The 26,411-nt window shown below is 44.1% G+C and overlaps 1 protein-coding gene across 5 annotated transcripts in view; it reads left to right on the top strand.

Moving 5' to 3' along the window:
- Positions 1–26,411, top strand: part of FHOD3 (formin homology 2 domain containing 3) — a 498,310-nt gene that overhangs the window by 404,630 nt on the left and 67,269 nt on the right. For 4 of the 5 annotated variants that reach the window (XM_055233750.2, XM_055233761.2, XM_055233781.2 and 1 more), the window contains 3 exons: positions 823–873; positions 6,893–7,107; positions 22,753–23,049. In XM_055233750.2, the coding sequence (XP_055089725.2) occupies positions 823–873; positions 6,893–7,107; positions 22,753–23,049 (563 nt within the window). The remainder of the gene's footprint in view (positions 1–822; positions 874–6,892; positions 7,108–22,752; positions 23,050–26,411) is intronic. The other variant, XM_055233789.2, reaches the window with a different exon arrangement.

Below are 26,411 nucleotides of genomic sequence, written 5' to 3'. Positions count from 1 at the left end.
ACTATGCAGCCATAAAAAGGAATGAGATCACATCCTTCGCAGGGACATGGATGGCACTGGAAGCCATCATTCTAAGCAAACTAATGCAGGAACAGAAAACCAAACACCACAATTTCTCACTCATAAATGGGAGCTGAACAATGAGAACACATGGACATAGGGAGGGGAACAACACACACTGGGGCCTGTCAGTTGGGGGATTGGGGAGGGAGAGCATCAGGATAAATAGCTAAGGCATGTTGGGCTTCATACTTAGGTGATGGGTTGATAAGTGCAGCAAACCACCCTGGCACACGTTTACCTGTGTAACAGACCTGCATACCTCGCATGTATCCTGGAAATAAAAAAATCCTGGGTTATGGAAGGAATATTCAGCTTGTGGAGTGCAACACAAAATGGCCAAGGCACTTAGATTTAATTCTTAAGATGGTTGTTATGGAGCTACCAGAGCTCAACTGGATGCTAATCACCTCCAAAAGCTATTGCTTGCTTGTTATTGCCATATTTTATTTATGGATTTTTTAAAAACTTTTCTTTCCTCAGGTACTTACATTCTTTCCAACAAGTAATTAGTAGTGTTTCTGGGTGAATCCAATAATCCTATGTTTTCTGCAATCCATGTGATTGTATTGAAAATCAATTGTATTTAATAATTTTGAAGTACAGCCTTTAAACTTTTAAAAATTCAGCTACAACCATTTTACATTTCTGAAGCAGTGCCAGTCTTTCATGATATACTGTTTATAATTTATTGGTAATTTTCTGAGTATCTAATTCTGTTATTTTCTTTTCCTGTTTGTTTGTTCTACATATTTCCATTAGCCGAGATTATTTAGACAAAAGAGAGGAGCAAAGGCAAGCAAGAGAAGAAAGGTTTGTGTATTTCTTCTTTCCCATTGTAACAAATGGCATGTGACTTTGCACTGTTAACCTAGCATGCAGAGAGACTGTCGATTAAAATATAACTGCGTCACCTAAAACCTTACATATCTGGCATTTTGCAGAACAGTGTACTAGTTACCTAAATTTTCCAATAAAAGTTTGGGTTTGTCATTTGGTGCCATCATGGTTAAGTGTGTCTATTCCTTCAAAATTCTCCTTCAAATGAGCACGTTTATGTTAGCATAATGACATAGGGCATATATTTGAAATACCCTGCACCACCGCTGCTGAGCCTGGTGCATGTTCCTACTGCGTGCTTTTATGTCACATGGTCAGCACTCCTTCAACAAATATTTTAGTGTACACACTGTGCCAGGCAGTGGCTGGGGGCACTAGATATATCTGAGACTATTTCTGGGTGTGCCTGGTCACTTACCTGTCTCCCTACTGAACTGTACTCAGCTCCTCGATGGCAGGAACAATGCCTGGATTTCCTTTATTTCCCCAGTACCCACCACAGTGCTTGGCATGTAGTTGGGACTTAGGAATAATATATGGGAATCAGTAAATGAGTAAATGAACCAACAGCTTTATTTAAAATATTCAAGCTGTAAACTACTTTATTTCTCTTTTGCATTTTAAAAACTACTTTATTTATGGTACGAATCTTTGTGGTTTGTGATGCTAACTAGAAAATGCATGAATATATTTTTAAATTTCTATCCACAGAATAGTTACATACAATTTTGTAAGAAAAACATATATGAGATACATTACTTTATAAGATTCAGAAGTATGTTATTAAAATGTTGCTGTAATATTCGAACCAGCCTAGGTCATATAACAGAGCAGCTCAAAACTCCGGTGTTGATCAGTAGTATATTTAAATGGCAACATGCTTTGAATCTCAATAAAAGATACAAAGATGTTCAGTGCCTAATAAATGCAGATAAACAGTGGAAACTGGTTTTACAAGCAGACTGGCAAAAGACAAGTTTTTACCCCCAGCTCTTTATAGCCTGCAGTCGTCCCTTCTACCACCAGGTGGGGTGACTGCATGGAGAGATGGAAAGGCTGCTTTTAACACCTTTTATGCTGGAGCCGGCTGGGAACCTAACAATTTCTGACTGGGCCAACAAGAAGTAGAATTGTGCTAATTTTCTAAACACCAGCTAAATACATCAGGACAGTCTGAGGCAGGGAAGAGTGGAGACTGCCTGTCTTCAATTTAAAAATGAGATGCTTAGATCAGCCTCTTAAATAAAATGATGGCATTGCTTTGATTCCAACATTCTATTTGATTATTGTCATCCTAATAAACAGTTGTGGCTGGCAAATCTAGAGTGAAACATGCTGCTAAAGAAATAGGAAGCTTATATTTCTCACTAATACCTGTTTTTTACATCAGAGGGCATCACATATACTTTCACTGAAAATGCAGTTGACTTCCTGCCCAGGCATAAGGAACTAAATTTTATTTTTTTAGTTCTCCCCCCAGATTCTGTACTTATTTGAGCTTTCAACAACTTGACTGTTAGGTTATGTCCACAGAGACAGGGCTTGGCAGCTCCTGGGGAGATGGTTTAAGTGCTGTGTCAAGATCTGAACTGGCTCAGCTGACTTCAAAATTTCCCCAAACCACGGAAGTCCAGCTCTTTCTGGATATTATTTACTGCTCTTTTTTGTCCAAACAAACCTTCATTTATGTCTGGCAAACTCGTAAGAGGAGGTTGCTGCTTCTCTTCTCTCCTCTGGTTCTGCCCTTAGTCTTTGCTCCCAGGCTGCCCATCAGCCTGGACACAGAAGTGTGCTCTGCAGGCCCACTGTGGGATTCTTCCCTTGAAGCCACCTCTCTGTTTACACAGAGGTCTAGGGAAGCAGCCATGCATTTTCCTTTGGTTTGGCCCAGCCATTTTTCTTGTTAGTTTTCTTCTTGAATAACCTGGTGAAGATGGGAGTTAGGGGAAACAGACTTTCATCCCTGTTTCAAAAGCTTTTAAGAGTTCCTACTAAGCCAGGAAAAAGTAAGATTTCCAAGTATAATGGAATTTGGAAATGGAAACTAGTAGAGATCAAAGGTGGGAAGTAGTACAGAAATAAGGAAAAGTAACTCTTCCAGATAGAGCGATGTGTGTTCGTCAAGTCCCACATCTCTTACCCTTAATGCAAGACTCAGAAAAAGACAGCCAGAGTCACAGCAGATGGTTTTTGAGGTGTGTATCATGTAACTGTAACAAGATGAATGTCATCTTATTTTGAGGTGTAGTGACCATCTGGATACATGTTATTTCATATCATCTCACTCCATAATTTTAGACAAACTATGTTATTGGCAATGGTGCAGACCAGGAGTAAGTTTCTGTTGAGATGCTACTTCTCATCTTTTCAAGTATTGGAAGAAAGGCTTTATAGGATAACGATTGATTAAAATGACATTCACAAATAATTTAAAGGAGAAAAAAGAAGTGCATGTAGTAAGGAATGAGCCAGGCTGGGGGTGTGTTGGGGGGTAGCACAGGAGGATACTTCTGTTTGGGTTTGTTAGTCTGAGGGAGACAGCAGGGCATGGAGAGGAAATGCTTTATAGCAAACAGGGGCTATGGGAACAAAGTGCAAAGAAAAGGTTGGAACTGGGCTAGGGTTTTGGAAATTGTTCATGAAAATGATCAATGAAGCGGTAAGAAAGGATTCTGAGCCTTGCTTAGAAGGACTGAGAACAGGGCAGAAGTTAAACGGAGCCAGATTTTAGTTTAATGTAAGCGAGAATTTCCAAATAGAAGTGTGGCAGGAAAAGTCATCAGTAAGTAAGTCTAGGTTAATCTAAAGTCACGCAGAGTTTCTGTAGGGCCCTGTGAAAAGAGACTGAGCCACAGTACCAGCCCTGCCACTGAGCTCTGGTGGATGTTGGAGTTCATCCCAGTGGTTTATTTGTCTCTCTCTCCCACTGAACTGTGAACTCTGTGAGGGTGGGATTTTTCCTTGTTTATTATTAAATCTTGAGTGCCCACTACAGTTCTTAGCACATGACAGGCACTTGACAAATGTTCAATAAATAAACGAAAAGGTGAATGAACAAACAAATGATATAGGCAGAGAATAAACGGGAATGTTTGGATGAAGGCAGCAAAAGTAGGAAGTCTTTTCTCGGGGCTGTGGTTTGTGGATAGAAAGCCCAGTGCTTCCCACAGAGGAGGCTCTGTCAGTCTGTGGATTGAATGTGGCTTCACGTGGCAGCAGGGATACATGACAGTCATTGCATGGGCCGGTGGGTCCTCAGATCAAGTACTATTGGGCCCCATAGCACTTATGTCATTGTCTAGGAGAAGGTCATGACATAGGTCCAGCTTCCTCCCCAAGAACTGCTGGATGTTCTTGTGGGGCAGGAGGGGTCGCTAAGCTGTAACACCGTAAATGCCTGTGGCGTGGCTGTCCCCATGTACCAGCCCACTGCCTTCACCACTCTGGCCACTGCACATGAACACTGCTGCTGCTTTTTCAGAAAGGCTTAGTGCTCTTGACCTCCATGCCTCTCTGCCCCACCATATAAAAAAAACTTTTAATTATGATCAAACGCACATCACATGAAATTGACCATCTTAACCATTTTAAATGTATATTTCAGTAGCATTAAGTGCATTCACATTGTTGTGTAACCAGTCTCCAGACTCTTCTCATCTTATACAACTGAACCTCTTTATCCATGAAGCAACAACTCACCATCCCTCTACCTCTGCTTCTGCCATTTTTGTCTAACACATAAACATCATGTTTCGGGACAATTCAGATTAAACCTTTAACTCTTCCCGTGTCTTACGGATCTTCAGTGATGGCATCTGTGAGGCTGAGGGGTACACAGGAATAGCATTTGAGTCAAATATATCCAGGCTCTGGGATGAGTGGCCCCTGGAGTCCTCCAGAAAGTGAGCTACCCCGCAAATTCCTGCCCACCTGGCTGCCCACAGGGAGGCATGTAGAAGGCCAGGACCAGGAATGAGCCAGCAAAAATGAATGCAGCAAGTGGGTTGTCCTCCTGGCTGGAAGCCTTTCATTGAGGGCTTCGTCACCACCACCTACTCCAGACTCATTTGATTTCTTGCCGTGGGATTCTGACCTCCTGAATTCCTGGACCTGTCCAGATTCTCTTATTTGCACTCATTTCTTGCCTGCCCCTTTATCCTGTTGCAGCAGTGTGGGAATGCCTCTGCTCACAACTCCTGCTGGACTTAACGGCATTCCTGGCCTTGAACTTGCCACCATCCCATTTAACACATACCTGCTGGAGGCCCTGCCTCTTACCCTTAAAATTGTTTTCTTTCAAGGTTCTTGTTACTTCCACAGCCAAGTGGCTTTTTCTTGCTGGCCTGAATTAAGGCCAGAAACACGTTCTTTTTGTTGCCTCTCTTACCCCTCAAGAGGTGGTGCTCTTGACCAAGCCTCAAGTGTTTGTGTCTACATATACACGCACTACACACCTTTTATCAGAGATTCACCATGAATGCAAGCTCATCCCCCACAAAAATGAAATGGGATGCATCTGCCCCCTCGGCATCCTGGGCTGCAGGTGGGCCTCTGCAGGTGGGCCTCTGCAGGTGAGGTGCCACTCTGCAGGCTTCTCCCTAGCTTCCCATCAGCCCACAAATGCAAGGCACCGAGGGAAAGAACAGAGGATGGTAATCTTCCTGTTCATGAAAATCCTATTATCTGCTTTTTGAAAACAGACATGCACATGTGAACAGATGACTAAATATGCCAGGCAGTAAATGTAAAATGCCATCTGAGTTGAAGGGACTACATATCTGACATGAGTTCAGAGGCAAGACCAAGATCACTTCTAGCTGTGGTGGTCAAGGCAGGCTTCCTGGAGGGAGATGTGCATGCAAGCTTGGTCCGAAGGGTGGACTGCCTTTGGGTTGGCAGGGAAAAGGGGTGAGGATTACAGATGGGGAAACCACACCCACCTTGAGGATGGGATGCAAAAAATGCATGCTTTTTAAATGCATTGTTTTAAAATATTTTAAATATGTGCTCTTTCTTATCTGGGTAAATGAGGAACACCATGTCTAATGCCCATTGTGAGGAACTGAAGCAGTGAATTGGATAGATGCAAAGTGAGGGTCTTGAGTAAGCTGTTCCAAAGTTTAGTGATGGGTAAGATAGTAAGAAACCTGTTACAGCTGAATGCATAAATTTATTTCTGAAAAAAATAATGGTGAGTAAAATTAGCAGACATCTGGAAGAGGCACACATTTCAAAGTTATTTTGGTCTGATCTATAAAGCGCACTATGAGGAATATGATTGGTAGCTGGTCTTAATAAACAGTTAGTGGGTTCTGCCTGCCTGAAATGCAAAACAGATGTATCTTTGTTCTTTTAAACTGACTTTGATGAATAAACTCTATGTGACGTCAGGTTCAAGCTATTGGATGTCTGATTCCTACTCAGAAATATTTTAGAATATAAAAAAAGTTTCCATGGTCAGCACTGAGAGAACAAAGTGAATTCCAGTTGCATTGCTGTTAGCATTGAAGCAGGTTCAGAAATTCAGAGAGGCAGGCCTTCATCCAAGCAACCCCCTTTGGTATTTGGGGGTCATTTTTTTTCTCTCTGCCACACCAAGGCACCCACCCATTTCACAGCTGTGAGCTCCGAGGGGGTTTGGTTTTCAGCCATCACTCTTGAGGCTTTCTGGTGGTGGTTATTGCTGTTTTGCTTATTTACAAATGTTCCCTGAAAGAGCAAGATAGGATTCTGCAGCAGTGATCCAGTATCTAGGGACTGTGTGATGCTGCCATTTCCCCCAATTTGCTTGGTTATGAGTGACGTGGGATTTTTACTCATTAGCATCTTGGCTTTGCTGGGTGTTTTTGGCAGGCTGACCCTCCAGCCAGCCCTGCACTGTGCTGTGTGCATCAGGAAACCGGCTCACTCTGCAGGTGTTTCATCCATAAACAAGCATCAGCCACGGGCTCCTCTTTCGTTTGACGGAAACCCTTTGGAATTTAACTTTCAGATACAAATACTTGGAACAGTTGGCAGCTGAGGAGCACGAGAAGGAGCTGAGAAGCCGGAGTGTGAGCCGGGGCAGAGCCGACCTCTCCTTGGACCTGACCTCGCCAGCAGCCCCAGCCCGCCCGGCTCCTCTGAGCCATAGCCCCTCGTCTTTAGACTCTCAAGAGGCTCTCACAGTGCCCCTCTCCTCCCCAGGAACCCCTCACCACCCCCAAGGTGAGTACAGGGAGAGTAGAGGGAAAATGAACGGGTTAACATCAGACAGGCTTCCTCGGGGCAGTAGTGATGATTTCAACCTGCAGACTAATACTGAGACAGCAACTATGGGTACACTTTGTTGGGGGCAGGGAGTTGTGACTGCAACTGCCTGGTCACTAACAAACTAGACGTCTTCAGAGCCACTTATATTAAAGCAAAATGATTCATCAAAGTTGTCAATGTATGGTCATGGAAAAAGGAGGATATGGAAAATAAGCTTTACTTTGACATTTAATCCTAAATACTGGAATATTCATTTAATACTTTATCATTTCGAGATGTGGGTCTGCCCAATCAAGTGACCAACATTCGAATGTTCTTACCCGAGGAACTGTTAGTCTGGTTTAAATTAAACTGAAGGAGAATAAAATTAATTACAGCAAGCAAAGAAAAATGTGGACCTAGTGAAAATAGAAGGTAAATATGGAAGAAGAAAAATAATTCAAATTGTAGAAATTACTGGCACATGGTTGGGTGTGTGCGTGTGTGTGTACGTGCTTATGTATAGACAGGCAAGCTCTCCTGGGAGATATTCTGTCTTCTTCACTTTATTTGGAGAGGCGCGATGATATTGTACACTGCAGCCTTGAGCATCAGCTGTTTTCCTGCCTGCTCTGCACACTGTGGGTCCGTTTTCTTTCACGTTAACACAGGGATGGTTCTCAGCAGCGTTTACACAGTGTGTGTTGATTAACCCTACTGCTAGCACTGTTTGCTTTAGTCAAGTATTATGGCTTACAGCCTGATGTAGACTTAGCCAACTGAAGACAGCAGAGGCATTAAGCTTTTAATTCTAGGAGGGTTGACTAAATATGGTGTAAAGTTTAATTTAAACAAGGCAGGACTCCATGACCTTAGCAGAACTGAATATAGTGGAACGATATTGTCTGTCCAATTCTTTGCTGGCTCTCCAAGCCTTGGCTCATTCTGCTGGAGTGGGCTGGCTCCTCCACAGCTTCCCGTGACGTCCCGTTACTCCCGATCCCTGAGCCATGGAAGATTGTCCCAGGCAGATGGCTCAGTCATGGATGAGTAATGTCGGTCTTAAAATATTGAGACTCTGAGAGTCAAGAAAACAGACTGTTCTATAACAGGTGTGTGCTTTCCAAACCCTGCCTCATGTCATTGCTATTATCTACATTGTGGTATTTCCAGAGGCAATATGAGAGAGATCCTCCTGTAGAGTTGTGGTTCAGCACTTTATCCTGGACTTGTAACTAAAAGTTGTACCTCCAGTCATTTACAGAATGATTGTCTAAACTGTGAAGTACAGAACAGCCCCAAGCCGAGAGGGAATTGACAGTGTCTGTAAATGTCATTTGTCCTCAAATTTTTAATCTCCTTGATGTTTGTGGCAAAAGACAATTTCTTACGTATTTTATTGAATTACAGTTTAACTCGAGACCATTCTAGCAAATGCAAAAGAATATTTCAGCTTCAGTAAGAATACAGAAAATAGTCATTTCCTGTATACGTGTGTGTGTGTGTGTGTGTGTGTGTGTGTGTGTGTGTGTGTGTGGTATGCATTTGGGGAAAATAACTTATGTCAGTATGCTTTCAAAAGAATATTTGCAGCTGGGCACAGTGGCTCATGCCTGTAATCCCAGCACTTTGGGAGGCTGAGGTGGGTGGATCACCTGAGGTCGGGAGTTCAAAACCAGCCTGACCAACATGGAGAAAACCGGTCTCTGCTAAAAAAAAAAAAAAAAAAAAAAAAAAAAATTACAAAAAAATTAGCCAGGCGTGGTGATGCATGCCTGTAATCTCAGCTACTTAGGAGGCTGAGGCAGGAGAATTGAACCCAGGAGGCGGAGGTTGCAGCGAGCCAAGATTGTGCCATTGCACTCCAGCCTGGGTGACGGAGCGAGACACCATCTCAAAAATAAAAGAATATTTGCAAGTGTTATTTTCTCTTCAGAGAAGGGATTAATAGAGACTGAGAGAATGTTTGACCAAAATTACACAATAAATGATACCTGCTTCTGAAAGAGGAATACTGGGCTTGAATCTGCACATAATCAAGAATTCTAGCATCATTTGATGTTGTTTGCTTTTTTCCTGGAAAAAAGTCAAAAGTACTGGCTCCTGTGAGATCTAGAAGAGCTGTCCATTGTATGTTAAGTAATCAGGATCCAAATCAGCAAGAACAAACGGTCTTCCTTGTCCTGATATGTAAGAAGAAAAGGCTAATGATTTATAAAATTGGACATCGCAAGTGTATGAAAAGATGGTGGTCTCAGAAAGAACCACAGAGGTTTCCTTCTGCTTTGTAGACATTTGCCCTTATGACGGAAATGCAAAGTTGGTATCACCAAGTTTTCCTCAGCCTACTTTATTCTTTGAAGCATTCTGTTAGCATCCAATTAATAGTATATTCTCTTTACCAAGTCCCATTTTCAAATATCCAAAAGTAACCTTTTGCTTATCCCTAGCATTTCCAGTATTCCGACATCTGGAGGAAGAATTAAAAATATAATCACACATCCAGATGTTGGTCCTGCACCAAACACCTGGCATGATGTCCAAACGTGCCAGGGATTGCCTTGCTTTTTCACTTTTTATCCTTGTGGGAACATGCAATCATAATACGCTTCACATTTTGTAGTGCTCTGCCCCTTTTTCCCAAACATATCTGGGTAGGTAGGGGAGATGTTATTATCCATGTTTTACTGAGGCCCAAATAGATGGAAAGCTGTGCTTCAGACCATCTTGGCACAGTGCTGGGAGTGTAATTAGTGTTCTGATGCCCATCTCAGCCATTTGTCTTGGAGTCATGGCTACACCATGTTTGCATTGCTATTCATATTAATGCCACACCATCCCTTTGCTAACCCTCTCACCAATATCTGCAAAAATCGCAGCCTACATTTCAGAATTATATTTACAAGAAAAGGAAAAACTAATATTTGTTATTGAATTTTCTATGCCTCGGTAGTACAGGTCCCTTTATGGGTTCTTTCTTTTATAACTCCTGTTTCAGATTCTGAAGAACTTTCGAAAGAAGAAGATAGGAAAACATTAAAAACTCCTTTTCCTTTTGTCTTACAAAACATACTTTTTAAAAGGGAAAGGCTAATGATAAATACTGACAGCATGATATGCCATCTAGTGAGATCTCTCAGCCAAAAGCTTTCCCAGCTAAATCTGCTATAACTTTTGTATGAATGATGCCACTAATCCCCAGCACCAAGTCAATACATACTTGAATTATTTTTCCATCTGACCCTCTTGTGGGCTTAGCAGATGTATGTCCCCATACTGCCTAGACTTGGTGATGATGGTCTAAGTACTTTCCTTCTTTCTAAAAGTACCAGCCCAAGGGAGGGAAAGACATATACATGTTCCCATTTGCACTGTGTTGGAATTAATGGAGATAGTCAGCCCAAAGTTTGGGCAAACATGGAAAGGCATCTCCTCATTCATTGCTTTGATATCTTTTCCTTATTTTCACTGATCCCTGGGGGCAGACATCAGAATATCTACTTAGTAAGTTTATTTCCTATTATTTTTAGAAGCTCATAGATGATTCTTAAAGCACCTAAGTGATTCTCTTTAGCAGAAAAGGTACAGTGTTCTTATTAGGATAGAGTTCTTCAACATAATTCTTGAGAAAGTTGCTCTGAGGATGAAAACTAGTAATAATAATCTGTTTACCCATAAGTAAAGTCAAGATAGCCAGGTAACCTCTTATCACAATTTGTGTCAGATCCAGGTAACCTATTTCATGGAAACAGAGTAGAGAGAAACTATTCACCTGAAAACCAGATGTTGATGGTGGTCCCTGGAGGGTGTCCCAGGGTTGAGCTGCCTTCTCTGGAGAGCTAGAACTATGTTCCCTCCTGTAAACGAGTCCCTCCTGAGGCCAGATGGAGCTAAATGGCATTTCCCAGTGGAAGGAAGCAGCTGTCAAGAATTTAGAAGTGGCTTTCACCCATTAACCTAGCCATGAAAGCAAAATTATGTCTACATTATTTTATTATGAGCTTGATACTCTCCATATTGCACACAGAAATAATACATCAGAGATACATTTGAAAATGATGCCACACTATATTATTTATTTTTATTTATGTCAGGGAAAAATATGTTTGACAGTGATTTTTTTCTCTACCTGTAATTGGATTCCAGGGTATTTCCAAATGTCTGATTGTTTGGCCCTGGAGATATATATGGCCTATATGGCCATGGCCTACTCACCAGCAGCATTTACAGAAATTATTGACAAAGGTTAATGATACGTCCTCTCACAGATACAGACATTTAAAATATGGGTAAATATGGCGATTCCTGTAGCCTCCTGATCCTCAAACCTGGAAATAAAATTTAGACATAGAGTATCATGAAATGTTTAGTTTGTCTAAATGATTTTTCCTGTGGGCATCCATTTGTCATTTTGGCTGTCGTCATTGTTAGCGTTGACTGTCTTTGTCATCTTTGTTGTGTAAGATGTTCTGAGTCTCCTTCAGGTGTAGGGACTCTCTGAGGTTATCTAATCCACACAGCAGAAATCAGAAACATCTTTCCAACTGGCATGGTAGCAATGGAATATCGTCCATCATCAGCCTAACACTGCATGCTGGTTCTCTTGCATAAACCTTTTGGATGCCTCCAGTTCAGTGTTTCATGAATTGGCAGGAAACTAGATTCCTTGTGGTTCTATGACTCAGGGCTGCCTCCCTCCCTGCCTGCCTCACCTGACTGCTGCTACTTGATGCCATTTTTGTCAATTGGACAAAATCTTTCAGCAACTCTACCCAAGGCTGAGGCCCTACCTGCTGCACCTGCTGTGGGCAGCCTTTGCAAATCATCGAATTTTTCTGCCTTGCCATTTCTCAGTCTCGGAAAATTTCCCTTTTTCTCCTCATAGAAATGACAGTTGTCTGAAGTGTGTCTTCTTGCATCATATTTGGAAACATTAATCAGGATTGAGTCCTTCTGAAGTAGACAAAGTATATACCTTAAGTAAAGATAGGCATAGAATGGCACTGGGAAAATTGGTAAAGAAGAGCATTATTTCTAAGGCAAGAGGATAGCTTGAACCCAGGAGTTCAAGACTACAGTGAGCCATGGTCTTGCCACAGCACTACAGCCTGGGTAACAGAGCAAGACCCCAACTCCAAAAAAAGAGAAAGGGAGGTGGACATTACCTGGTCAAAATTATTATTTCCTAGGCAGCTATTAGGTGTCAAGAGCTATGAAGGAACTGAAACTTTACCCTACTTGTAAGCTAATATGCTGCCCTGCCACAATTCCGTGGATGCTGGCAGAAGGCACAAAATTCCTGGGTCAGAGACAAAGGACTTCATTACTTCTAGTGATAGCAATAGCCAGAATATCAACATTTGTGTCATTTCTCCAAGCCCCAGTTCCCACAGGGTGATGTGAATAGGGCCCAGTAAAACCTGCAGGCACGTTGTGGGGAACCTGGGGAAAGCAACCCTGAGACTTGGGGACCTGAACTCTTTTATAATGGGTGGTAAACATGCCTTCCGTTTGTCCCAGAGGGAGATATTGTCTTTATTGCAGTGGGCAATAAGCCAACCAGATCTTTGCTCTAGAGAGACCCTATCTTCTAAGAGAAGACCCTGTCTTCTAAGGTTCTTTGCTATGCAGACATCCTTAGAAAGATAGTGCAGAAAAAAAGACTATCAGTGCCTTTGCTTGCAAGACTGAAGAAACATGGGAGAGCTGTAGATAATTGTTTCCTAATATTAGATTATAATGGTTTTAAATCAACCTTTACTATGAAATTTGTATCCTAAAGTCTGTTTAGTGTAAACAAAAAATTCAAGGTTTGAACAGCAATTAGCTGTTCAAAAAAGAAAGTGCCTCAGGAGCTGCAAGACCCTGCCTGGAGCAGGCACTTGAGATGAACAAGTTTGCTGCATCTGGAGACACTCACAGAGAATCTGGCTTGTTGGCTGGTTGAGACATCAGCGCCTTTCATCCCGGGTGGGAGCCTTTGGTCAGTGCTTCCAGGTGCAGTCAGGAGGCTCCACGTGTCAGGACAATGAGGGTTCTTGAGCCACAGTGGTACTTTGAATTTCCAGACAATGACTGAGACTGGAGAAATTAACAAAGGAGAATAACTCTGGGGCTCCTTCTAGCATCCTCGTCCGTGCTCAAGATCTTAGTCACTACTCTGCTATCTCCACCACTCCCCCTTTCCCTTCAGCAGCCCTGCTTTCTCCCATCCATCTTTGTGACACATTTGTTCAAAATGATACAACACCTGCAGTATGGCAAGACACACATTGATTTTCTGGTACCTGAAATACACTTTTTCAGGAGAACTTCTGGGTTCAATGACCATGCAGTGTGTCTCGTCTGTCTCTGGGCATGATATGCATCTTTGGAGCCTTTTGAAGTTGTGACTTCTGTGAGAAGGCTGCCTCTGCCAGATACATCAGGAAGTTCAAGTCACTTTTTGTTAACTTTCTGCATCCATCCCCCTCTGGATGCCTCTGTGTCCTCTAGATAATCTCCAGGCTAAACAGCATAGTTGCCTTTTGAGTCGTGTGCGTTTCTCATTGTTTTCTCACCATTTGTCTTAGTCTTTTCTCATTGTTTGGTTGCAATACTCTCATGGACTCCTCTTCTGCCTTTTCACTACGTGGTGGGTTTTTCTGAAGTTCCTCCCCAGCTCCTCTCTATTTTCATGCACATCCTCTCACTGGGCCCTCGCATTCCACCTGTGATTTTTACCTACCTCCCATATGCTTTAAATCCCTGAGGTCTGTACCACCAGCCTTGGCCTCCCTGAGCTCAGGGCGTGTGTATTGCACTTCCCCAGCCATCTCCACTAAATGCCCCTCTAACTCTTCAGACCCACCAAGTGCCAGGCTGAGGGCTGTTCAGATGGAAGGTGATGTCTATCATCCAGAAACCCCCCACCCCAAACCTGCTTATATTTTCTAGTCCCCACCTGGGTAAGGCTATCTCTCGTGGCCCAATCATTTAAGCTGGAACATTCATATAATTTTTTATTCCTCCTTCAACACTTACCTTACATCCAATCAATCCCCAAGTGTCTTTTGTGTTGTTTTCTCTCAAATCAGCCCTCTTTCTTTTCTCTTCATTGCCAGTGCCTTAGTCCTGGCCTCAACCATCTCTGATCTGGGCCATTTCAATCACTTCTGATAGGTCTCACTTCTTCCAGGTTCTTCTCAGCAACCCAATTAAAAAAAAAAAAAAATCTCTGTTCCTTTTCTTAAAATTATCGGGTGGCTCTCCATTATCTACCACATAAATTCAGATCTTATGTGGCATTCAAGACCCTTTGTTACCCAGTACCAAGCACCACAGCCACCCCCCAACAAATGTTATGCTCCATCCACACCAAACCACAATCAGTACCTGAAAATGCCGTGCTCTGTGCTTGGAGTGCGCTCTTCCGTTGGGTGCCCCCTGGACTCTTCATCGAGCTGAGGCATCTTCTCTTCTCTAAAGCCTCCCTTGATCCCTCTCTTGTGTTTCCCTTGCATCTTGTGCACAGTTGGGATGCAGGGCTTACCTCGCTGTCCATGTGATAAGTTGCTCCTCCCAAGCATCTTTGTGTGCCTCGGGCAGGGCACGTGCCTGTGCCCACCTTTGTTATTCCCAGTGCTTGGAGCAGAATAAGCATTCAGTACATGGGTTGTGAGTTGGTGAATGGTCAAGCATGACAAAAGAGAGCAGACACATGAATCTGCAGAGACAGCTGTTTCCTCTCTACCCAGGAAGACATTTATTACATGAGCCATGGGTGGAGGACACATCTTTGACTATGCAGGCCACTCCATAAGGACTGAATAAATGATGTTGGTGTAATTAATAGAGAGGAAACTTTTACAGAGAGTTGACATATCTGGCCCATTTCTTTCTGAGGATCTAACTCTAATAGAATAGTCACACTATATGTTATCAATATGAGAATAATTGAACCTGAAATTGCTTCTTTTTTATCCTGTATGATACTATAGTAGCATTATATACATATTTAAGCAAGTGAACTCAATCAGAAGCGTAATCTGAGAGGCAAGAGTGGGAAGTGGAAATTCTAATTTAAATAGTGCTTCTAATCCTGTCTAACATTCATATTAAGTGCATGTCCTGAGGGAGCATGACCACAAGGAACGTGGATCTTTTCTTCTTTTCCTTGAACCATTCCTGATTCCAATGTGCCCCTTGTCATATGAACAATTTGCTGCTTCAATTGTGAGATTAGAGTTTACAGATTTGTATTTGGGGGTATATGGCCCATGAATGCAATCCCAGCACTTAAGGAGTTCCACTGACGCTAAATTAAAACCGTGATTGTCGAAACCATGGAGAAGTTATGGGATCTATAAGGTGGCACTGTCCAAAGGGACTTTTGAAGGTAATTTTGACTATACATGGTCAAAATTGTTCGGGTCAAGCAGGTTCAGGCCTAAGCCATCTCTGAGGATGAAAACTATCCATCTTCAGAGGGGCTTAGGTCTGAACCTCTTTGGAAAATCAAACTCTGAAACTTGAGGACAAAGCATGGATTAACTTTTAAGGCATAAAAATTAGGCTATTGAATCAGTATTTTGCAAGTGATGAACTGTCTCTTTTGTGAGGCTTGAGTAGAATTTCTTCTGTGAAGCTGAGTTTGTGCCCATCCTCATGCAACTATTCCTGTAGAGCAGTGATTCTCAACCAGGGGTGAGTTTGCTCTCTTGGGGGACATTTGGCAGTGTCTGGAGACATTTTCAGTTGCCACAATAGCAGAGGAGAAGTGGAGGGTTGGTGCTGAAGCCTCTAGTGAGTAGAAACCAGAGATTCTGCTAAACATCCTACAGCTCATGAGACAGTCTCCCAGAAGAAGGAATTATTCAACCTAGAATACCCAGGTACCCAGGGTGAGAAACCTTGCTCTAGAGTGAATCCAAGTGAACAACCTAGCAAGAACTGGTCTAACACCAAAGCAAAGTCTAAAGGATTTTCAAAGTTGTAAGCTTTTTTCTCTTGGGACCTTTTTCAGATTTCTGTGATTAAAACACACGTCTGTAGTCAATCGTGTTAGTTATTAGCTCTGAGCTAGGGAAGTCCCTGGAATCTACACAGTTTGGAGCAACTATTATAGAACTGGCTGGCCCAGCCCTTGGTTTCATAAGACCTGCCAGAAAGCCAAGTCCTGGCAGAGTCATCTAGACACTACCACAGATTGAAATCAACTGAAGCCACCCAGAGATGTATCAAGTTCAGAACTTTCTACCACCAATTTATCTCTTCAAAGAAAAATTGCATGACCAGAAATTCTAATTGGACACTCTGAACTCGGCTGTCAGGGACATGGATGAAAGCAGAATTGAAACATTCCTGCCCACTGTGTGTGTGTGTGTGTGTGTGTGTGCGTGTGTGTGCGCCTAATTTCAGGAATGATTATGTACTTCTCCTTGATTGCTTAAGTCACCCACCACACAGTACAACCCTGTGATTAACAGCCCGAGCTTTGCAGTCCAGCCAATCCAGGTTCAAATCCAAGCTCTGCTAGCATGAGCTCTGCTTAGCAGTGAGGTCCTGTTGGTCAGAGGGTTGCTGAAGATATTCAGTGAAGGGACTGTTTACAGAGGTATAGGGAGGTCATGGGACCATCAAAATGTGGTGATGCTTCACCCAGACACTAGCGGTCATAGGACACTGTTCCCACCTTCAGGCCTGAAGGAACTTGGTGAATGACTATGATTTGGTAAGAGCTGTGGCCAGAGGAGAGAGACAAAGGGACAGAAACAGTGGCCTGACAACCTCTGCCAAACTAAGGCCCTATGTGAAGGAAGCAGGGGCGTTAATATCCCAGTTTCCTTCTTCCTACCTTTGCTAGAACCCCCAGGGGCTGAGCCAGGGAGAGGGAGAGCAAATACAGCTGGTGTTCTGTGCGGGAGTCAGCATCCTCAGGCACAGAGCAGAACAGAGCATGGATCAAACAGTCAGAGAGTAGCCAGCCTGCTTCGTAGCTCTGGGCAAGTTGCTTAATCTCTCTGAACATGTTTCCTTATTTCTCACATGGGGACATCAATCTTCACTTTATATTGTAGGTGTGGGAACTAAAGAGGATGAAGTAATATGATTCCTAGTACAGCATCTGGGTGTAGAAGGTGCTCAATATGTAGTAAGTTTGATTTTTACTGCACTTAGGCAAGCAGGACCTGATGTCCAGTGAGGTTTTGGGGACCAGATGAGGAATTGGCATTGGGATTTGGGAGAGACAAAAAAAAATGAGATTGTGTGAGTGATGGTCTGCCCTGGCAGACTTCATACAGGGACCAGCTGGCCGAAGTACTCAGGCCGGCTCATTCCTCATTTCTCTCCTCATTTTGTGATCTGCATGAGGAAAGCATGATCGCATTCTCCATCTGACAGAGTAGCCTTTATATTCTTATACCTAAGACAAGCACTTAGGTTCTTCCCTCTTCCATGGGTTCTCATCTTGATGGGTTCCCGTCCTGGTTTCCCAAACCCCGCTCACTCCAGTAATGTCTGTTTCTTTGGGGTGAAGAATTCCTTTTAGTGGCTGTGTTCTGGTTATGGGTCCTTCCCCACAGGGTGGTGACAGCCCAGTACCCTGTTATGTCACTTTGAGGATACCCTGGACCCCTTCTTTTCTATTATTTCTTCCACCTTGCAAAAAGTATCCATTACCATGTCCTTTTATGCGGTTTAGTGTTGATTTTTTTCTTTGGCCCTTGTATTCCCCCTACCCCAACCTTCAAATCTAGCTGCAAGCCCTCAGAGCCTGGTCAGTGCAGGCTCTGGCCAAACACACTTTTCTGGTCTTTGCTAAGTGCATCCTGGCGATGCTGAGATCCCATCGATCTGCACTCTTGGGCTGTGACCCAGGAAGACAGATCCCGGTTTTGGATGCCTGTAATGTTACCAGGCATTCCTTGCCATGTCTTCCTTTTATTTCCAAATGCACACCCACTACTAGGAGAAGGGTTGCCTGGGCACCTGGCCCAAGTCCTTCCTTCAGTTCCCCTCCTCCCTTGCACAGCCCAGGAGATGCAATCAGATCTTTGTGTCCTTCCTCCATCCAAGGTGGTTATGGACAAGCGTGACGAGCCGTGGCATCTCTTGACCTGCTGGGTTTGGGGTATCACAGTCACTCCTGAGCCTCCCTTGAAGATGCTTAGAGGAATTACATGCTGGGGAAGGGACACTCTGCTCCTTCCTGTCTGGCCACTGTGGCACGGGCATTCACTGTTCTCTCCTGGCCTCAGCTTTCTGAGGGTAATACCAGAGCCCTGCCCATAGAGAGATCGTGAGGGCTTCGGAAGGCAGTTCCTGTGAAGTGCTCAGTAACCATTCCTCAAAGGGAGCCAGCAGCCCTGCGGAACTCCCTGTCCCGCTCCGGTGTGAACACAGTTCCTCCCCCAGCTGATGTCTGGGATGGAAAAACCTCCTGCTGTTCAGAGTCTCAATCCCTTACCCATGTGTTCTTCCAGTGGTGCTGTGTTTTTATTTTCTTTTTCTCTTGAGCTCCACTGATCGGCGTTCACCTCTTCCTCCTCTATCTCTCTCTCTAAGGGTTTGCTTCGTGGACTGTTGATTCCACACTGACTAGGGGCCTCACCCCAAGCTCACAGGCACACCCATGCTGTTCCCAGCAGAAAGCCTCGCTTGCCTGTGATGCAGGTGGAAACAGGGCTCACCTCAGACAAAATGAAACACAGAGCAGCCATCACTGTCCTCAGATTAAAGTCCCAGATCCCTCCATCAACACACAGCGCTGGTTGCCCTGGCCCCTGACGACCACCCAAACCTCCCCTCACTCCTCCTGCCAGGCCACACAGCTTTCATTCCCTCCGGCACACAGTGGGCTCTGGGTGCCTGCCTGTGCACTTCCCTCCTCCCAGGGCATTCTCAGCATTTCCCCCCTTTTAACTCATTTTTACCCCTTGAGACTCAATCATCATTTTGCCGCGGAGACTTATGTCCCAGGCCTTGCCAAAGACCCTTGCCATGCCTTCCCAGGGCACCGTGCATTTTATCTTACACATCCATCACTCTTACAAACGTATTTTTGTTATTGTGTCTGCTGGCAGTTGAGAGGTGGGGGTTTCCCTGTGCCCACTGGTGGCAGAGCTCACTCACTTTTGCCACACGGATATCACGGTGGGTTGTTCGGGATCTCTCTAATCTGCTTCTCTCTAGCCTCTGTGACAGAGCTGGGTCAGTCTCATGGGTCGCTGTGTCTGTCTTTCACCACCAACACCACATTGTCGGGCCAGAGAAAGGCTCATTAAATTCAGGGACTGGTAACAGTGAGAAGTTGTAAACATTCCTAGGAGGGAAACAAACACCTTTTCTCCCTAGTTGTTGCCAAAGGTTGTAGCTCCCTTTAGGACTTTTCCTACAGGATTATATGGTTTCTCCTGTTTCCTGGGGACTTGGTGAGTACAAATGAGACTTTTTCCTGCATCTTCCCAGAGGGCAGCAGACCTGGCTTAGAGACACTCAGAAGGAACTGAGTGTGTGTGTGTGTGTGTGTGTGTGTGCGCGCACGCGTGCACACGTGTGGAGAGAAGTATGAGTGAGGGAAATCCTGCTGAAAGATAATGGGAAAGGGGAGGAGAAATGTTCTGCAGTTCGGTTTGGAGTCTCAGGGCTATCCTGGGTGCTTCCTGAGTATCAGTAAGAATGCTGTGAGCAGACACTGGCCCCAGGACCACGCTGGGGCCCTCCAGCAGGAGAGGAAGGCAAGGTCTTGGCCCTCAGATAACTTTCCTGTGTTTGATTAAGACAGTTAGAGAAGGGCTCTGCCATGGACCCTGGCAGTTTTGCTTGACTTGAATGTCTGTGACAGTTATTTAATGTGTTCATCATTAGGATGGCCTCAGATTTGCAATCAGACCTCGTAGTCACTGAGTCATGTATTCTGGGCAGGAGATGACTTTGCTGATTACTACCTCCCCAGCAGTCATGAAAAAAAGATACCACCCCAGTGGTTGAAATCACAAATCGAAATATCTGATTCCAAGAAGTTAGGGCCTAGTGTATTGGGATGAAATTGTACTCCTCCCCCACAAGAGTGTGGCTTTTCCAGAGCTTGCGTGTCTGTTAGCACACCTGCCCAGGCAGCCTAATCAGGGCCAGAGCCGCTGCTTGGGTACAGTCCTGCATGTTCAGTGGAATGGAACATGGCAGTGCACACCCGCAGGCTGAAGTCAAATAGCCGTCAATCACGGAGCCTCCCTAATTTGCCCAGATCCCTGGGGTGGTGAGTAGACACAGGCTTATGGCAGCCAACTGACCCCACGTCCCTGTCTGTGATGAAGCCACCAGGCGGGGCCCTTGCTGGTTTTCACCATATGCTTACCAATTAAAACTTCAGTCCATGCCACATGCTGGGCTGTTGGAAACACATTTTTGTTTTGATGTGGCTATTTTGAAGTCCAGTGTGCAAAAACATGTGCTTTCTGTCAACCAAATGATGACGCTGCCGCTGCTGCTGCTGAGGCTGTGTTCTTGCCAAGCTTGTAAAACTAATGGGGTTTTGTATCTCTCCTAAATACTCTATTATCAGATGAAAAAGAAATTACCATAAAAATTCCTTCAGTACCAAAGGGAATGTTTCTAAAAGGCCTGTTCACTCCATCCCATGACCCAGCACAGTTTTTACTTTTAAGGAAGAGTGTATGACACTCTCATTCTCAGGCACGCGACCTCACAGCTGTGTGCCCATTGGCTTCCTTCTGTGACTGCCACCCATGAATCTCTGTCTGGAAACTGTGCCTTCAGATCTCCAGTTCCTAAAGCCTTCTCCTCTCGGGATGCCCAGGAGGGACAGCCCCTCAGCTGCAGGGGAGTCTTTGCTGCCTTTCCCCATGTCCTCCAGCCTTCCCTGGAAGCAGGCTCCTGCCCCAGGCTGGAGTTCCCAGTAGAAGATGCACAACCTGTAATCAAAGGAGAGGAATTTACTCCTCCACCCCCAAATTCCTACCTGGCACTTGGGGACATTTCCACGGAGGAGTGGGATTTGGAAGTTGCCCAGGAACATAAGGAAAGGTGAGATTTCATCCGTTCCACTGCATCTTCCCTGCCCAGCTAACTCCCTGACTCATCCTCAGAGGATGGCAGCCTGAGAGCAGATGAAGGATTGGGGGGTGATGGCCCTGTGGGTCCTGAAGAATGAGTTGCTGGGAAGCTGGGGTTAGCTGGGCCCCCTGCCTAGTGAGGCCTGAATGTCCCTCCCCCTTAGTAATGCCCATGTCCAGCCTGCTGGGGGGCTGGTTCTGTGCGCCCCATGGCCAGCCGTACTCATTACCTGGTACAGCAGGATGCCTCCACAGAGAGCTGCCCTGATCTGCGTGTTCTCATGGAGTCTGGGCAGGTCCCTTCCAGCCCCTGCCATGTGTAGACCCTGCCAGAATTTCTGTGTTGCTTTGAGCAGTGTGTACCTAGGGTTCAAGCACACACTCTTAGAGTGCATTGCCAGAGTTCCAGAAGAGTGGGCTTTGCTCAGCCTGAGGGCAGTTCCCTTAAGAGTGAGCCACCCTCCTCCAGCCTTCATGTGTGGCAGCTGGCTCAGAATTTTGTGTATCCTCAATCATTTTGCTACACATCCACAGCTCATAGCTGAGGGTTTTGCTCAGGAAAAAAAAAAAAAAGCATAAGCCAGATTGTGCCATTTCCCTGTTCCCTAGAGTGTCACGCGAGTGAGAACATGATCGTCTTACCTCAGTGACAGCATCAAATCTCCAGCGTTGATAGGTTTGCAAATAGACTGTGACCATGAGTGATTCTTCCAAACTGCTTTCAAAATCACAAACAAACTTCACATTATGAGCAAATATAACCCAAGAAAAGGGTGATGAACCTCACTGGTTCAGCCAACTGATTTCAGAACACATTAGCTGATTTTCATCAGCTTGATCCACCATGAATTTTGTTTCTCTTTCCCTAAACAGGCAAAAAGGTTATATATTAGTTTCGTATTGCTGTATAGCAAGTTTCCACAGACATAGCGATTGGAAACAACACTCGTTTATTATCTCACAGTTTCTGTCTGTCAGAAGTTTAGCACAGCTCAGCTGAGCTCTTGACCTTGCCTGTCCACTGCCACAAGGCTGGAATTAAGGCTGCGGCTGGCTGGACTCTTATTGGGAGACTCTGGGAAGAGTCCACTTCCAGCCTCATTGAGGGTGATAGCAACATCCAGTTCCTTGTGCCCACAGAACTGAGGTCCCTGTTCCTGGTAGGCTGTTGACCAGAGGTGGTTCTCAGCTTCTAGAGGCCACTTGCTTTCCCTGTCAAGCAGCAGTGATGTGGCAGATCCTTCTCCTGCTTCGAATCTCTGACTTCCTTTTCTGCTGCCAATTGGAAAACTCTCTGCTTTTAAAAGGCTTTCCTGATTGGATCCAACTCATCTAGTTAATCTCCATATTGTAAGGTCACTGACTAGGGACTTTGCTGTCGTCTGCACAATCCCGTCACAGCATTGCCTTGATGAGCGTTTGAATAACCAGGGGATAGGTCTCTTGGGGGCCATCTTTGGACATCCGCCCACCACAGAGAAATCAACCTCACATTTATTCTCACCTCCCTTCACCCTTCCAAGAAATCTGTTGTCAATATAATCTCCATTGTTGTCTCCACCAGCAGGTGCCGGGGATCCTGAACCCGAATCAGAGGCAGAACCGGAACCAGAGGCAGGGGTGGGGCAGGTTGCTGATGAAGCTGGCCAGGACATAGCCTCTGCCCACGAGGGTGCAGCGACTGAAGTGGAGCGGGCACTAGAGCAAGAGCCGGAAGAAAGAGCCTCCCTCAGTGAAAAAGAGAGACAGAACGAGGGAGTGAACGAGAGGGACAACTGCTCCGCCTCCAGCGTCTCGTCCTCCAGCAGCACATTGGAGAGGGAGGAGAAGGAGGACAAGCTCTCCAGGGACAGGACAACAGGTAAATGAAGCCCGTTGTTTCAGTCGGCATGTGCCAGGGAGGCCTGGGGTGCAGGGGCTGGTTCTCTAAGAGCTTGTCCATAGGCTGGCCTCTGAGGTGACCTGGGTCAACCCACTCATGTGGCTGTGTCACCCAGTGTCTGGGGACGAGGAGTGTGGCCATGCTGGCAGCCAGCCAGCAGCCTTCTGCCCTGTAGAAAGACGGCCCCAAACCCTCTGCCACAGTATCACATTCATCACCTCCACAGCTGGCAAAAAGGGCCCCGATAAAGAGGGCTTTTCCTGAGGAATAAGCCCCAGAAGAGAAACCTCTCACTTCCCCGACTGTTCCATTGTGAATAGTAGTAAGGTTGATAATAGTAAGGCTTTTTCCGCTTTTGATATAAGTTTAGAAACTGTCACATTATCATCTATTCCTTTAAAAATGTGTTTACTGAAGTGTGTTAATCATTTTGACTGGACATTTCAGACTGGGAAAGACTTGTTTAAATGGATTGAATGAGTATTTCTAAAAAATTGTACACAGTGTACTGAGGTCAATTTGATGTACTGGAATATAGATAATTTGTTTTCTACATTACACTCGTAACTATTCTTTTCTTTGCATAAAGTATATGCTTTTCCTCATGGAAGTATATCTTTTTGGAGTTACACTTAATACTCGTTCAGTTCTCCTGTGAATGGTAACTTTAGAATTAGGGACCAAATGGAATGTTAGATTATAGGTTTGGTTTCGCCTGACAGAACCTCACCAAGGACTTGAGGAGGGTGCCATAGAGGGTTATAGGAATTGTAAATAATTCATATGATCTGTGACACCACAGGGTTACTTTTCCTACCCATGACTTGTGTGCTATCAAGGTGGTAGAATGCCTCCTTCCTTAACAAACACTCCTAACCAGTGGAGTCATGTCTTATGGGCCAGCCTTTGTTAAGCTACATATGAGTGGCACCCACTCAAGTCGATGTCTTAGGCCCAAAGGGCAATATGACACCTCTACAAAGGCCTGCGAACCAGTACCACAACCTATGAATGGCTTATTAATTCCTAGATTAAAAATACATCGTCTCAGAAGCATGGATGAATGAATGAATGAATCCAGAGTGTCTTCCAATAGACCTGTCAATCAATGGCGTAATCTAAAATAGTTACTATTTGGATTTTTTCCCAGTTAGAATATACTACTAGATTTTATACTTTATATTGCTGGTCACTATGATGCAGTAAAAAAAGAAGATAAAAGACTTTATTGGTTTACATCTTAGGAATTATTGCATTGAAAATCCAGTGTCTTCATTTGGTTGAATATGTATGTTCCAAGAGGTATTATATATACTGATATTTACTTAATTTCTTTCAAAGTCAGATTACAGTTAGTCCCCCAAATTCTTCTTATCGTTCATATTAATGTAATTATTGCCATAATACTGGGTGTAGGATAAGTCTTATTGATCAGATTGGTCTTAAATCATGTTTTATTTATTAGGAATAGCTTTAAGAATTATTAATCATAACTGGGTTTAGCAGGCCTAAAACATATCAAGAAATTGGATTAGTCAAAATATACCAGGCGACAGAGCTTTCTTGGATCAGATTGTCCAATATTCTTCCAAAGAAGGACAATTTTCCAAAAATGGAAACCGTTCCCAGTGAAGAACCACTGACTTTCTACCAAAGTGGGCACTGTCCAAGTATTTAGAAGCAGGAATTAGGGCTTTGCAATGATTTTTCTGCTTTGCTTCAGTGCTGTTATGAGAGTTGGTCATGTTTATTTACTGTAGCTTATTGGTTCCTAAAAAATCTCACTGCTCACAGGCATCATCAACCACCGTGGAGTCAGGGCAGCTATGTCATTATAGCTCTTGCTTTTCAGAGTGCTGTCAAATCACAGAGCAACCTTAGAGATAATTAAAATTATTCTCAAACATATTTCTAATGACTATGTCGAAGACTATATCTGGGACTTGAAAAAGTCTCATTCCATTTATGTGGTTTAATTTTTCTTTGTTTCATGTGTTCTACTCTAGGGCATGCATGTGAGAAGCTTTATCATAACATACATTTTACTTTTTTATAGTTACTTGTATAATTGTCCTTTGTCTCCACTTGAATGTCAGCTTTGTGAGGATGGGGATGTCTATTCATTGTGAGTCCTCACTTCCTAGCAGAGTCTCACAAAACAATCGATGATTAAATGAAGAGGTGTCTGGCTAAGATGGGGAAGCTTCATTGCTCCTGGGTCCTCCCTCTTACAACCAACACAGCAACACCCTGAGAATACCAGAATAATCAGAGGAGGACTGTGAAAGGTGGAAAGAAGAATGCAGACTGCCTAGGAACCTCTGGACTTAAATTACATGACAGTGAAGCTCCAAGTAAAGCTTATTCCCCTAGCCAAATGACTGGGAAAAGGATTGCCTAACAGAACAGAACAGAACACAGGCTTTTTACTTATTAATACTTGTACCCTAGACAGGCACTAATGAAAAACCTGACCCAGAGTCAATGGAAACTGATAGGGAGCTGAACCTCTGGCTTCCCTTGGAGGCAATAAGGCAATGTGAGTCAGTGATTTAATTTCCCTGGGAAGATGCCAGTGAGGCCAAGGGAGGGGGCACTGATCATCTACCCTGCTCATCTGCAGTGAGCCAGTGTGAGTCAGTGCTCTTGCTGGGGTGGTGACATAAGGATCCAGCAGGGAGCTGAACATCTCCCTCCACCAGCACCTGTATGCTATACCTAAAAAGGGTGACTACCTGCTAATAGATTAGATAGGAGCCAAAGTCTAATAATGCACAAGATGTCCAAGACATAATGGAAAAATCACTCATCATTTCAAGAGCTAAGGCAATTACATCTTGAATGGGAAAATGCAATAAACAGATGCCAACACTGAGATGAGCCAGACATTGGAATTATGTGACGGGGATTTTGAAGCAGCCATGATGATATTGCTTCAGTGAGCAGTTACAAACACTTAGGGAATACGTAAAAAATAAAATATCTCAGCAAAGAAATAAAAGATTAAAAAGAACCAAAGGGAAATTGTAGAACTGAAAAACACAGTAACAAAAAAAAAATACTGGATGGGCTTAATAGTAGATTGGAGACAGCAAAAGAAATGATTAGTCAACTCAAAAACAAATCAGTGGAAATTACAAACTCTGAATGACAGAAAAAAAGAGACTGAAAAACATGAACAGAGCCTCAGTGACCTGTGAGACAGTAAGACTCGATCTAACACCAATTCGTTGGAATCTGGGGAGGAGAGAGAGTGTAATGCTGAAAAATCCTTTGAAGAAATAATGGCCCAAAACTTCTCAAATTTGTCAAAAGGTATAAACTCATAAATTTAGGAAGCT

This window comes from Symphalangus syndactylus, chromosome 1 (assembly GCF_028878055.3).
Source record: "Symphalangus syndactylus isolate Jambi chromosome 1, NHGRI_mSymSyn1-v2.1_pri, whole genome shotgun sequence".
Taxonomy (NCBI): Eukaryota; Metazoa; Chordata; class Mammalia; order Primates; family Hylobatidae; genus Symphalangus; species Symphalangus syndactylus.
This window is presented reverse-complemented; position numbering and strand designations above follow the sequence as displayed.